This window comes from Aphis gossypii, chromosome 3 (genome assembly GCF_020184175.1).
Source record: "Aphis gossypii isolate Hap1 chromosome 3, ASM2018417v2, whole genome shotgun sequence".
NCBI classification, from domain to species: domain Eukaryota; kingdom Metazoa; phylum Arthropoda; class Insecta; order Hemiptera; family Aphididae; genus Aphis; species Aphis gossypii.
Genome location: NC_065532.1, coordinates 39,874,535 through 39,889,931, shown reverse-complemented (window position 1 = coordinate 39,889,931; position 15,397 = coordinate 39,874,535). Strand labels below are relative to the sequence as shown.

General features: G+C 35.4%; 2 protein-coding genes across 3 annotated transcripts in view; one reads left to right on the top strand and one right to left on the bottom strand.

Moving 5' to 3' along the window:
• LOC114132357 (putative transcription factor SOX-15) overlaps positions 1-15,397 on the bottom strand; it is an 80,052-nt gene that overhangs the window by 4,223 nt on the left and 60,432 nt on the right. The window lies entirely within an intron of this gene.
• On the top strand, positions 1,322-3,131 carry LOC114132359 (uncharacterized). The gene is made up of 2 exons (XM_050202606.1): positions 1,322-1,872; positions 3,006-3,131. The coding sequence occupies exons 1-2, from the start codon at positions 1,466-1,468 to the stop codon at positions 3,100-3,102; spliced, it is 504 nt and encodes a 167-aa protein (XP_050058563.1). The 5' UTR covers positions 1,322-1,465; the 3' UTR covers positions 3,103-3,131.

The following is a 15,397-nucleotide window of genomic DNA, read 5'->3' as shown; positions in this document are numbered from 1 at the left end:
TATATTCGTTACAATGATAGGTACACTGCAATCTCCGGCGGCGTGTGGGACTAAAGAGGGGCTATATATGTACTATGTAGGGTCTCCTGCGATATCGTCTCGCTGCACTCTCATTATAAGACGCTTTCGTGGGCGCGTTCCGATTAAAAGGCACTTGTGTGTGACATTTATTTTTCAAAATAATTTCTTTTAAGTGAAATGCGTTATTCAAAATGTTATTACGATTTATAAGATGAAAAGATTTGTATAGTCACTTATCATGTAGTTACCTATCCGTAATTATAACACGAGCTAAACAAATATACGAGTAAAACAAAACGTTATGTTTAAATAACGCCTTTAAAATAATAAATAACGAGATATAAATATATGTGTACAACAATTAATTTAAGTTTATTCCGGCCGACCGATTTGTATAGGCATAAAAGAGCATAATATCTATACCGACTATATGGAATGCCTCGTAAAAATAATTCACCTAGAAATCATAATCGAGATTTCAATAAATAATCCTATCGACGTTTAATTGCTTTTCGTCTTTAATGCCGCGAACAGATTATAAAATAAAAACCTTAATAAAAAAAAGACCACGGGATACCGTGGATCCCTTATGGACTCGCGGCCGCTTTCATCACCGCGCATGACGCGCGTTAAACCGCCGTATGAGCCACCCGATAATTATCACAAACGGTAACTGACAAAGATTTCGAAATGAGTTTTCATTTTTTTTTTCTATGGATAGATCATAATAATTATCGTCTATCTGTACAGCTTAATCAAAATCCTATATGCAGTGTGATGTATTAAGTTTTCAGATTCAACGAATATAATATTGTATAATGCACGTAGAGTTCATCGAAATATATTTTGTCCCCGGGACACATGATTTCAAATAAAGTATACGAACGTGCTGACGTGTTGTGCGTATATAATGTATATGTATGAATTGCCTATTTTAGAAAACCTAAATGTAAATCCGATGACACAAATAGTCGTATGCATATATTAAAATACAACGTATAATACTTCCTACGTATTTATAATTCACTTAACGCGCATAATATTATAAAAAACGCGGAAATCAAGAAGAAAACGAACGCGATATATAGAGCACGCAGAGGACAAACACATATACTGCTGTCTTACTAAATTATGTCATGTTGTATAAATAAAGTTTGTTTAGGTATAATAATCTAGGATTTTACGTTATTTATAGTCCACACTGATTCAAAACCTGTTTTATTCTAAACAGTAGTGAGTGTACGTTGTTTTTTATTTATTTATTTATTTTTGTTATTATTATTTAGGCGCAGTAGCCAAAAGTGTTACCCATTCCCGCGCAAACGCTTTGAACCGTTTGCCCGACAACGGATAACCATAATAATATTATAATATAAAATCGTGTTTATAAACAATTTATAATAACACAATATTGATAATTAATATATACGTCTAACTTGCAACCATGACGAAGTCAGATCATAAAAAAAAAACCGAAAAAACGATCACCGTTCGGCAGAGAGATGCGTCTTTGGTGCCGATCGTGTGGCAAGTGAGTCACATGGCTGGGTACGCGTTGACTGCCGTGATAAGTGCTACCTGTAGCATCGTGTTTTACTTGGCCGTGGCCAAGTCAACTTATCGCTGCTACCCGTACAACGAGGTACTTGTCGTGCAGGAATTTTCCAGGGAAAGGAACCAAACGTTGCTGAAAGACGAACAGATATGGTACCGGAACATGAATTGTTACGACCCGTTCATATTCTCGTTGACAGTGTCCATCGGCTCGATCGTGTGGATGAGTTTGTTTCTGGTGTTCGGTCGCGGTGGATCTCTCCTCTCCGAAGAGTCCGAACACACCAAGTACTTCAGGTTCGTAGTAGTCGTTCTTTTACTGGTTTGCAAATTGTAAGCTGGTCACTAACCGATCGATTTAACTGGCCTGACCTTACTTTTTGAAATGGGGTTTAACTTGTGTCGAAGTGCGTTTTCTGAGTTGTATCAAATAATTTATTCTCAAATTAGCGCGAGAGACATCATTTTCTGTTATCTGTGGTCTCTTATATTGGTGTCCATAACTTTGTCGCATCAAAGCAGTTACTATAATATTAGTTTATATTTTTTTCTTATTAAAAACAGTGACATGGTCGGACAGTGGCAAGTGGTGTTCTTCGCCAGTTGTTTCAATTTTTGGTTTTGTTTACAATCGATTAAAACTGTTTTACATTTCACTAACGGTTATCATTTGTTTGTCACAACTCTATCATACGTAGCGATGGACGACTATTTTCGCCATCAATTGTAAGTAGGCGATAGAATGTATTATTAACTTCCATCCTGACTGCACTGTATAGATTTAAATATTTGATATTAGGCATTTTGTTTCAGCGAAAAATTCGAGAAATTGTACTACACCAAAACTATAGTAAGTATTAGAGGCCTACACGAACCGACAACTTAACATCAGGTCCTGCGCAAATAGTTTTAATTTAAAGTCCAGATAGTACGATGTAGTTAAGATTATTATGTGATTTTATAAGAGTCTTCTGTCACAGGTTAGGTTAGGTTATAAATTAGATATTAATATAATATTAAAGAAATAATAGGATTATTAGCGCATTATTTGTTTTTCTTTCTGACCTAAGTGCAAAAAATCATTTTTTTATGGTTTTGAGTAATCGTTAAGAAAAATAACCAGTCACATAAAAATAAAGAGATAATATTTTTGAAGATTTTTAATATCATTTAGTCTAAGTATTATCTTAAAATAGATTAGGTAAAGGTAGGTACATTTAAATCTACAATTAACATTTTTTTATCTTTATAGTTTAATAATTTGTAAAATAAAGTTTTTAAATTATTTTTTTATAATAATTTACCTAATATTGTTAATTTCTGTGTCACTATTAAATAATTTCCAAAAAGCTATATATATCGTTAGTTATTTTTTTTAACTAATATTTGTACTTAATTAATAATTTATTATATAATTAAACACGTTACAGATATTATTGTGGTGTCAAAGTGCTTTGTGTACGTTTAATTTTCTATTGGCTGTTTACCGCTGCGCCATGGGCGTGGATTTCGAAGTACATATTTTAGAGGACGACGATGACGACGACGATGAGGAGGATGATCTGATGATCGCCGGTCCTTCAAATCAAACGAAAACAGATGCATCACATCCCGTGATCTTGTACGGACACATAAAACTGGATTATGTCAGCAGTCAGCATGGAAACATCGCAAGAAATCTGAAGCCGGAGGAATAGGTAGGTACTTGAAGAATTTTTACGAACAATAATTTGATATTCGATCTGCTTTGAATCGATACGTCAAGACGTGTTTTCAAATATGTTATTATATCATTATAATTTATAATAATTCATATAACAATACAGACATTTATTATTTTCATAATATATTTTTGATGTAAACACTGTATAACAATTTGGACTCTATTGGTGCGTGGTTCCCCGGTAGGTACTATCTATTACAGTGATGTTGAAAAATAGATAGAAATAACGGGCAAACGGGCAGAACGAAACACTAAAATGAAAAAATTGAAATATACCGTTTACAACACGTTGCAAATTTCAGTGGATCGTCATCGGTGTAGGTACGGTTTTTTCTCGCCATCAACGCGACTGCATACTGCACGAAAAACAGTACTATTTCGGAGGTTTCGGTCGTCGCTGTGAATTAGTAGGTATATAATATAGAAAAAGAAGACGAGAGGAAAAAAATATCATATAAAAGAAACAAGCCGGTCACAGGTCACTAACGGGGTTAGACGAGCGTTGTGGGTGTCGGCGGCGGCGTTAAAATATTATTATATACTGCTGCGGCGATGATCGATACGAATTCCTCGATAATTATTATTGAACAAATTGATTTGGGAGAACGAAACGAAAAAAAAAAATTCTACTTTATTGGTGTACACACGGGATTAATATTTCGTATATAACATTTATAATATACAACGATATTAATACGGTATAACGTCCATAATATTATATATCGTATATTACCTATATATACATCGTGTGCACCGGGCCCCGCTCGAAGATGGGTTTAATGACTGGCGTATATTATATATACTTATAGGACGGCGATGGCGGATAGGTGTGAAGTGTGTGATATGATGTGACGGACGCCCGACGCGGATCATTAATAATGGACACCGTGGGATGCCTATATATATTATATGTATACCGAACCGACCAAACAAGGCGTTTATCGTCTTCTCGCGGTGTGTTTGGAGATACTCCTCTCGGGTTACGATAGGCAATACGATAATAATATTTTACGCGTTATGAGGCCGAAACTTAACGTTATTACACGACGATGACTCGGCGGCGCCCGCGAGTAAAGTCCGACGGTCGCACGCGGTGCCGCCCGCGCGGGAGACTGCGCCGCACGCGGTACTCAGCTGCGAGGGTTGTGATGGCGGTGAAATTTGCCTACACGACGACCGTCTCGTATGATTTCGTCCAAACGATCCTGACGCTCGGTCCGCGGGGGATGAAAAAAAAAGACGACAAACGGAGTTCAGCAAAGTCGAGTAGAAATCACGGTCGCAGGACCGACCGTATAATATATAGGTAATATTATCATGTACCTATATACACTCGAAAATGTTTTATTGTCGGCAAAACGCCCGGAAACATCTCCCTTATTGTCGTCTTGGCAAACACCACTACCGCAGTACGCTCTGAACACAATAATATACGTGTAACGTATGTGCGTATATGTTTGAAGTTGAGTTTGTAGCAGTGAGAGTCTACGCGTAGAGGTACGTGTATTATTGAACGCCAGCTCGCCGCGAGCGCACTGTGTGGCCCCGGAACGTCGGTCGTTCGTTTCTGAAATTATTGCTAGACCGGCCAAGGACGACGTTGCGTGTGCGTTATATGTAGGTACATATAATATATATATATTTGCAAACGATATTTCGCCGCCGCCGACGAACAACAATAATAATAATATCGAATAATTGGACGTCGTCGCGCAGTCATCGTTTAACCTATACGTGACGTGCTCGTTTAATTGGCCTACGTTGACCGTTTGATTGGCCGTTGCCGCGCGTCCACCGGGGAAATAAAAATCGATGCGTGTGCGGTACGCGTAAATCGCGAAAAATCGGAACAGACGACGCGCCGGAACAGATGGTTTTAATGAGCCGGCCGAGCGTCATCGCTCGTCAAATCTGCGTCCGCGCCGGACTCATAAATCGTATATACTATACCTATATAAGATTGTTTAATATAAGAATATTGTTTTTATATGCTACTGACAGTTGACTAGAACGTGCGCATATTAATTATACAATATTACGCCGGACCAAATATAATAGCAATAATAGATAACTATATACTTTGAAATGTGATTAGTATATACGAGTTTGAGTAGGCAAACAACGTTTTACACGATAATTTCGAACTCGCCGTTTGTGTTTTGGCTTGCCCGTGAAATCGTCAAAGTTCTCATCCACCCGCTCTGACCACGTATTTGAGAGCAGGTCTGAAATCTCATATACGCCACACGTCTCTGTATAATACACCGCGAGTATTTGTCGATCTACACGTCTACTATAGGTGAGAAATCATTAAATTACGCGTTCGGCGTGTAACTATATTATTATAAGTAATAAGGTTTACAATAAGACGCGCGTACGACGTTTATATTATTATTATTATTGTTGTTGTTATTATATTGTATAGTTGTTGTTGTTCTTGTACGGCGTTTGCAAACAACACAACGATTTACGATAATAATATTATGTAATACCCATTACAACCTTATAATTTTTATTATTATTCTTCGGTGAGAACAAAAAAAAAAAAAATTTTGTTTAAACACAATGCGGCGGCGTTTAATGGTACAAAAGAAAAAAAGCCCATCATCGACGGAATGGTTTTCGGGCTAGAGCAGCGTGTCAATACCCATTTCACACACACACACACACACACAAACAATATAATATATTTATATATATAATTCAGGTGTGTGTGTGATGTAGGGACCGACCACCCGGCGCGGAGGACGCATGCTGAGCGCGGCGTTGTCGTCGAGTCCGTCCGACGGCGTACACCGTTCGAGCGCGTATCACATCGCGGAGACCTGCAGGACGGCCGACGGAAAGCAATCACGGTACGTCATGTTTTCGTACGCGCGGACGAATTGTAAACGATAAATATCGCGTTATTATTATCATTATTACGAAGGAAGGTTGTCGCACACCGCGCAACAGCCGGTTCGCATTGGAGTAGAATCGACGTTTTGTCAATCGGAACCGATAAACCGAAACGAATTTTTTATCCGGACAATATTATCAGAAAAATTAGGAATCACGTCATGACCGAAATCAGAACTTATTAGTAGTTAAACGTATACTAATTATTACTTTATTAGAACGTTTTGATTTTCTGTCAGTGATTGTTAAAGGTGTATGTATATTGTATACTAGTTTTATAGCGCTATGACGTCTTATAGCGGCGGTTATACCTAACTTTTAAGTAAAATATTGATGATGTCGAGAACCCGTTTTAATATTTTTATAATTATTTATAGCAGTAAATGATACACGATAAGTGATGAATAACAGAAAGTTCGACTACATTAGAACCTCGTGCTTTGAAAACGCACTATAACGCTTCGAAATCCGACTTAATATTTTATCCTATCCGCTTCCGTTATGTTCGATTTCCATAATTTATATGTACAGTACCTATATACATGGACTTTTATTTTAAATGTTTGAATATTAATTGCTGCTGTTTCGATAAAATTTAAAGGACAATAATATGGATTGTTAAAATCTGAAAATTTGTACAGAATTATCCAATACTTATATAAAAAAAAAAAAACTAATTATTTCAAATGTTTAAAAAAAATTATACAATCACACAGAATTATATTCCATCCGGAACTTGAGCAAGTATAAAACAAATAGTAAAGACGTAGTAATAATCACGTGCACTTCAAAAATCTATATAATAATATCATAAAAATCCTTGTTCCTAGATCGATCGAATCTCCCAAACGTGCGTAAGTGGAAAAAATAACAGTGATACTGATTTGTTTAAAAAAAAAAAAATGCATCACAACACGTCCACTCTTACATTTTTTTTTTTATCATCAATGTATATTATACGCGGTCAAATTCTTTGGAATTATATTATTATGTTACAACAATCGAGACTGCGCGTGTCTACACCTATAGCCTTAGGATTGTTAATATTTCGAAGAATAAACAAATCGCGACGAATGCATATAAACCGCTGCCGTTGATACTTGATAATGTAACGCATTATTATTATTGTTATTACACCTCATCACACCTTATCAATCACGATAACCTACTTACGAGACCCTTTTTGGTTATTAACTGTTTTCACCCAGTACGCTGTTGTGTCACCAATGAAAAAAATTTAAATAACAAAAAAAAAAAACAAAATATATGACACATACAATTTAATTATGTTCCTTTTGTTTCATATTTATAATGTTGAAATTAAAAAAAATACGAGATCAATTTAAAGAAAAATAGAATCAACATATTTTATGGATTAATATGAGAAGAGTCAATTTTTTTCAATCAATTAATTTATGCTGTATGAAATAGTAGAACTCAATAAAGTATATCATAAGAATTTGTTAACTAGGCACATTTGTTTATTTATAGGTTTATCTCGCTCGAAAACGTACCGTAGATGTAAAAAAAAAACGATATGCCGCACAACAGGGTCATTAAATAGCGGACCATGGTCAAATTTTTAAAACAAAAACTTAATTTTTTAAAATAATAATTTTATGCGATGAATTAAATTAAGTTTTCATGAGTTATTATTTTATTTTTTGAGTTTGTCTTTTTTTTGGTTCAACTTGTAAATTAAATTTCAATAGCGTTCTAAAACTTCCTGAGCTCTTAAAATGACCTCCAAAAAATATTGGTGACCCATGGGGCCCTACGTTGTCTAAAATATAACTGTGTAATACTCAATAGTAAAATGTAAAATACGTCGGAATAATAATAAAAAAACCAGAATATTATTATTATATTCCTACTATATTTTGATTGAATCTTTCGAGAACTATATTGGACGTTATAAAGACGGCTGAGATGAAAAATATTATATTGTTCGTACGATGGTTTTGAATTGACTATATTATAATCGTAATTATATTGTACGATACCATCCCTTTCGGAATAATCAAATCTCTACGGTTTATATACTTTCGAGTCATTTAAATATGTAAATTATAATAATAATATATTATGTTATATTCTATAAACTCTACACAATGCAATCCTACGCTCGGGTTTATCTATATCATCGAGTAAAAAAATAAAAAATAAAAAAATAAATAACCCAATTAAATTAAATAAATGTCTGTTTACAACGTTTCTATAAATACTTAAAATTATATATCTTTTTGTACTTTTCGGTTTTTAAGTGTTATAAATAATAATTTTATAGAATACAAATTTTCTTTCTTTAAATACTTTATATTGTATTCGAAAATGATATAAAGTGAATTTAAATAAAGGTTATAATAGCAATATATATGTACATCATACTAGATACCGTATACGTTCAAGTAATTATTTATACAGCAATAGTTTATATTATTATGGTCGAATTATGGGTTATAAAACGGTTTAAGTAATAAAATAAAATTTGTTTAAAAATTAATTTAAATTAAAAATAAAAGAATTATTTACCGTGTCTTTCCTTAGATTTGCAGTAGTGAATCTGACTCTATTGTCCGACAGAATATTTCTATACATTGAAAACGAGCTCTACATCCACCGAAGTGATCGGTGCATATACTTCATAGTTCATACAATCATACCAGAGGGTTCAAATTAACAACACTAGTCTTAAATTTTGAAACGATCGGTACCGATGTTGTAGGCATACTGACCGTATGGGTACTGCAGGCTATATTATGTAAATCGATAATCTATATGGTTATATAAGTTTCATATAATTAATAAACAAGCCGATAACGAAAACAATAATAATCTAATATAGTTGTATAATAATTTAGTCCGCATTCTGGGTTTGTAAGTTTCTTGTTAATTCAATTTTTTATTATTATAATTAATAGTATAATAAACATATAAAAATTCACAGCTGGAAAATTTTTTTTAAAAAGCAATAAAAAATTAGTTTATTTGGAATCAGAAACAAATTTATGTATAAAAAACAGATCTCTATCTCACATACCTATATAAAAAAAAATGCTTTAAAATCCGACCCCTAATTATAAATAATAAACCTAACCTTATAATTATAACATATTACAACGTATTAAATAATGAATCATTTATTTATCATTTATAAAACAAACTGTAGCCTCCTAGGTTTTTTAGGTATTTAAACAATTAATAAATACAACAAATATTTCATTAGTGAATAGGGAGTATTCATTATACTTTCTTCATAGAATTTCTTAAACATGTTTCATACAAGTTAATACTGTGATATAGGTAAGCTAAAAAAAAAGGTCATATCTCTCCTCCCGTGTATAAATACGTCACTGCAGTCCCGTAAAATAAGCTACAAGACCGAGTGGGAGTCATCGTTTAAATTTCACGTCACCACTTTTGGTTTGAACACGCACAATATACAGTCGCCACGAAAAATGCCCTTACACATACTTGTAGGTATAGGTATACGTTATAATTTATAACATAAAATATCGTAATATTATAGACTCGGCGCGCGTACAATATTAATATAATACAATTTAACGACATAGCAGCTGACAATATACCGCTAATACACGGCGCATGCAAAAACAACCGTTCTCAGGGTTCGTATATACTATTCCGTATAATATTGTGATAATATTATATTATATAAAACGGCGTCGAGTGTCGACTGCAAACGCTACCGCATCGCGGATACAATATAATATACGACGCCTCGCTAAATGTACACTGCTCGCGGTATGATCGCGGCGGGCGTGTGTGATCTTAAGAAATCGCACCGCGCGCGTCGGCTGTCGGCCGACAATAAATTGGACTAAATATTTTACGATCTCGACGCATACACATACGCATACGTATATAATATGTATATTCTATCGCGATCGAACAGGGGACGACTATACAGCAAAGTTGTGACGTACACGGCTCTGTCCCGATAATAACATAATATATTATATTATACGCGTCACACGAGCGGCTCGGGAACACAATGCGATCGCGGGATTTGCATATATTGCACATAAAGGTTGCGGCGCGGACCGATGAAGATAATATATATGTATATTTCGTAGATTCGTTTCTCTGCGACGCTCCAAACATATTATACACTGCGAACGCGATGTGTTTATTATTATTATTATTTTTTTTTTTTCAAACTCTTCCGTCCGCTCGATATATATTATATTATAATTGTCGTCGTCGGCTGAATCATTTATTATTATCGTTTCACCCCGACACAAGAGTCTCGCGGCGGCGGCGGCGAGCCTTGTGTGCTGCAGCAGCAGACCGCCATATATACATATAATAATATATAATATTACACACTACACTCTCTCTCTCCGTCTCTACCGGGCGAGAGCACGCGCATTTTTCGCCGATCACACGATCCCGGGCACCACTCACCGACCGTTTTATAAATAATAAAAAACGGACGGGGGGGGGGGGAAATCCGATTTTAATTGACAACCCCGTCGGTCGTATACACGCGGCGGCGTCTGCGCATTATATTATTATCGTGTGCGCGCCTATATCACAGCACAAACGCACACATACGCCCGCTTAGATATATAAGTACCGATATAATAATATATATAACGCGGTGGCGGCGTTGTGAGCGCGTAACACGGCCCCGCGCAGATCTGTATCTCGCCGCGGCGGCGCGGCCAAACGTCGGTAATTACGTGCCGGCGGCGGCGTCCGTACACACTCGAACTTTAGTGTATGTATACACTTTCAGTGCGCAGACCGTAATAGTAGCAATGATAATAATAATAATAAGGATATAGTGTGCAGTAGTAAGTATGTATCGTAAAATTCTCGCGGAGATGTAGAACTCGCGCCCTCGGAGTCGCTGCACACGCGGGCGTCCCGAGGACGATATAATATACGGCTGAGAGAGAGTCGTGCGAGGACGAGCAAGGAAAAATATTTATTTGCGGTTTTTTTTTTTTTTTCATTTTATTTTAATGATTTTAATACACGACGTGCGCACGGAGGAGGAGGACCAAAGACTATAGGTACGCAATTACCGAGTCCACCGTCGCCGCCACCGCCGCCTCCGAAGCTGCCGATTTGCGTTCCGAGTTATTTTTATTATTATCATTATTGCTTTTATTTATATATATTACCTATATATATTATTATATCTCGCGACGATCGTCGTCGTTTAAAACGGCTTTTAGTTTTCATCCTGCAGCAGCAGACGTGCGGTTAAATCGCGTATAGTTTATATATAACTGTGCACATACGCTGCACCCGCACGCGAACAAAATCCGCAATGATATTTTATCGAAACGCATTATTTCGTAACTATGCTGCAATATGCATCACCTATACCGCATTTATACCGCGGTATAATGAATCGTACGAATGTATTACTATAAATAATAATATTCCTCGTACGAGTTTTTTTATTTGTTTTTAATTAATAATGATAATCAGTTGAAGCGAATTAAAAAAGACCTGCAGTATCGTGCAGTTGCAGGAATAATTATTATTATATGTCATGACGATAACAACTAACAAATAATATTATTGCAACAGTTAGAGTGTAATATTATACATCGTATAGTCCTATACAGTCAACTTTATCGTCGTCAGCCGTTTTCTTTGTCGACGTTCATCACCGTAATGTTGTGGTAATTAAAACAAGTATGATAGTATAATATACGTTCTATCGTCTCTATATAATATATTATAATAAACGGTATGTACAATATATGTATTCAATTGCAATTATTGCACTTATTGCAATTAGTATACCGAACACGATTAACAAATTATATTTTATAAATACGTTTCCTAATTACACAAGTTTGCAATTAAATTTTTTTTTAAATATAAATACAAAACGTATTTATTTTCAAAAAAAATATATTTTACTATATTTTGGTTTACAACCCATTACACACACATTTCTATAGTAAAATAATTCAAAAAATCAGTAGGTTTGCCTCTTTGAATTTTACTCGACACCACTATATCGTATGAGGTTGGTCAAAAAATAAAACGTACACACTTTCAGGCATCACATGCATGAAAATTATATACATATATCTAATTATTGTTAAGTATATACGATCCGTTTATAAAAGTCTTCTATATTCGAATAACTGCTTGCAATCAGATTATATACATATTATTATAATATTATGCACGTATATAGGTACTGCACGAATGCCCCAATCAGATTAGATGTCTGCAAACAACACGAAATAATTCATCTATTGTCTGACAATAATGAATTCATTCGATTATTACACCGATCGTGTTCATTGAGTTTTACGACGACGATTTATAATATGTTATAAACATATGCGGACCGTTTAAGATCATCGCGACGACGACGTATTATTATAATCGTGGCGGCGGCGTTAGCACCGAAAAAAAGCGAAATGCAACATTGTATTGCCAGTCCCGTTATCAAGACGAACATACAAACGTGTCGCAAACAGCTCACGCTGTGAGTAAAACATTATTACAATGATACAATTTAAAGTTTTATTTTACAGTATTGTGTAGTACTTGCTTGCGAGCGTTTAGCATACACGTATAGCGTTGTTTTTTCCTTTCCGTTTCGGGAGCCTATAGCTTTAATGGTTAACGTTTTAAATACCGTAAATCGACCGGATGTTCATGTATATATACATGCACGACAAGCAGGATAATCCGCAGCTGTTATTTTAATAGCGATGATAGGTGTTTCATGTTTTTTTTTTTCATAAGTACATCTTCATGTAAAACATTTGGCCGCGAATCCGTTTCGGAAAAATCATGCGCGCCACTGCCCCCGTACGCAGTACCTATGTAATTATATTGAACGACAAATGAACCGTGAAATAGAGCTGATCCCCGTGGAAACAAAAAACACAATTATAAACGGTGTTTAAAATAATATTATGATAATATAGTAATATTCAGGGCTATAAATTTAAGATAACAAAAAACTTTTAAGCACGTTAAACATGCGAAAGTTGGTAAAATTAATTTTTTCATTGATAAAATACCTAATAAAATATTTGTCGAGAATACACCGGTTGTTGTCATTTTAATTAATATACCTTATATTGAATTATTTAAAGTATTCTTTTTTGTGTTTAAAATAACAATAACGCAAGTGCGTAGCAGTATATACAGGTACCTATTAATATTATCTATATGTAGGTAGGTATGCGTAATATTTTTTATGTGTGTTTTTATTCACCAATAAGCGCTTTATTGTTTTTGACAACATTTGTCTTCGGAGACGAATTTGATTGAACGTCAAGAAAAAAAAATCAAAACTAGAAACCAATTCTTAAGTATTACGAACTACGACTCTCGCAATTAGTTCAAAAATATAAAAATATGCAAGAAGATTTAAAGAAAATAACACGCAGTATACGATAAGTAAAACATGAGATATGTAAAGATATCTCTACAAAACAAAATATGTTAGTACTTGGTAGGTACTCGTATACCTAATAATAGAAAACAATTTTTGAACAAAAAATTCGTGTCTACAAGTATATAGTACCTATAATAAAAATGTACCAGAAGAATCTTAGGTCTCTCGAGGATATTCTACGATTATGACGTCTATCACGATTTCTATATTATACGCAACCAAGTAAATGCTGCAAATAATTCGCTTTGTTTGTAAAAAAAAGTATTTTATACACGTGCGACGCGTTAAATTTAAATTTGAATTCACCGCCATACCGCGGAAAACACTTGTTTGACGTACTGCAGAATCGCAGCTACAAGTAATAGGTACCTATTGAACAATAATAATATTGTACCCGTCGTATCGAGTCCTATGAAGAATCACATAGTTATAGATTACACTGTATATAATATACATATTATAGACTTGTAATTATAAAATATAGTCGACGTCAACCTGCAAACTCGCGGAAAATGGAAATATACACACACGAGAATCGTAGTATACTTACGTCATATGTATTATGTTATATAGAAAAAAGCTACATCTCGCCCTAGGGGTGATGACGACGACGACGGCAAGTGCGACCGGAAGCGGCGGTGGTCGGCCGTGTTTGTGGGCCGTTATACGACGACGATTTCCCGCGATTATTGTTTAGAAATCAGGAAACCTCCCCTCCGCCCCTCCCGCCACCACCCAAGCGTTTATCACGACCCGAAGAAGATGGTCTGTACGATGACAACAACAATGGATATACGCGTATATATATAATGTATAAAATATATATTATTATATATAGGCGCACACGATGAGCCGCGACCGCGTGGGCAGCCGCCGTCGCCACCGCTATAGCTGTGTCCTGTGCGCGGCGCACTCCTTTTATTAAAAAATATTGTTATTATTATTTTTGTACGCATATTATTATTATTATGACGCATATATATATGTATAATATGTTGTGTATATATTTTACATCCTTATAACCTTTTCGTTTACTATTATCATCATTATACACACACACACACGCAACGCTGCAACGTCTATGATAAATTATATTTAACCTCACCGGGAGAGATATCATTTATGCGTACTATAATATATAGTAATATTATTGTTATAAAAGGTACGACGACACTCGCGCCCAACCCGACACACCGATCCGCTGTCCGTTGATTATTGTAATATTCTGACATTTATTCAAATCACAGCCCATGCGCGTGTGTCGACATGTAGTTGTGTTCGTTATTAATATCGTTTGCCGGCCGACACCGGAAAACCGCTCCGCGACGACACCGCGGTGGTACACGGGGATATTAGTCTCCGTCAACGAGTCCTGCTCCGGTGTGTCACAACGACGACGACGACGACGACAACGACAATATTATTATACGCGGCACGTGGCTCATCGGGTATCGTACTTATAGGAAGCTACTGCCGCTGTATCGCGCGAACACGATTCTTTTACGCAACATTAACGATATTTAAATGTTTTTGCGGTGCATAAACCACCACAGATTTGGGTTCCGAGATCGAGATTTAATGGTGTAAGTCTGTGGTCGCCGCTGCAGGCGGTCATTTCGTATGGATGTAAACGCTGCAGTGTATATGACCTGTTGTAAGTGTACAAACTATATAATGTACACGACTGCTATGCCTAACCCGGTGGTCGTCAACGATTTTACACCAAATGAAAACATTTCTCATAACAGTATAAAACGTACAGAAGCAGATTAATGTGAATGACCATCTCA

Bases quoted from the DNA above. Each gene is read 5' to 3' on its own strand.
- LOC114132359 (XM_050202606.1), top strand. From the start codon at position 1,466: ATGACGAAGTCAGATCATAAAAAAAAAACCGAAAAAACGATCACCGTT. The intron at 1,873-3,005 runs GTTCGTAGTAGT...AACACGTTACAG, and splicing joins GAACACACCAAGTACTTCAG to ATATTATTGTGGTGTCAAAG.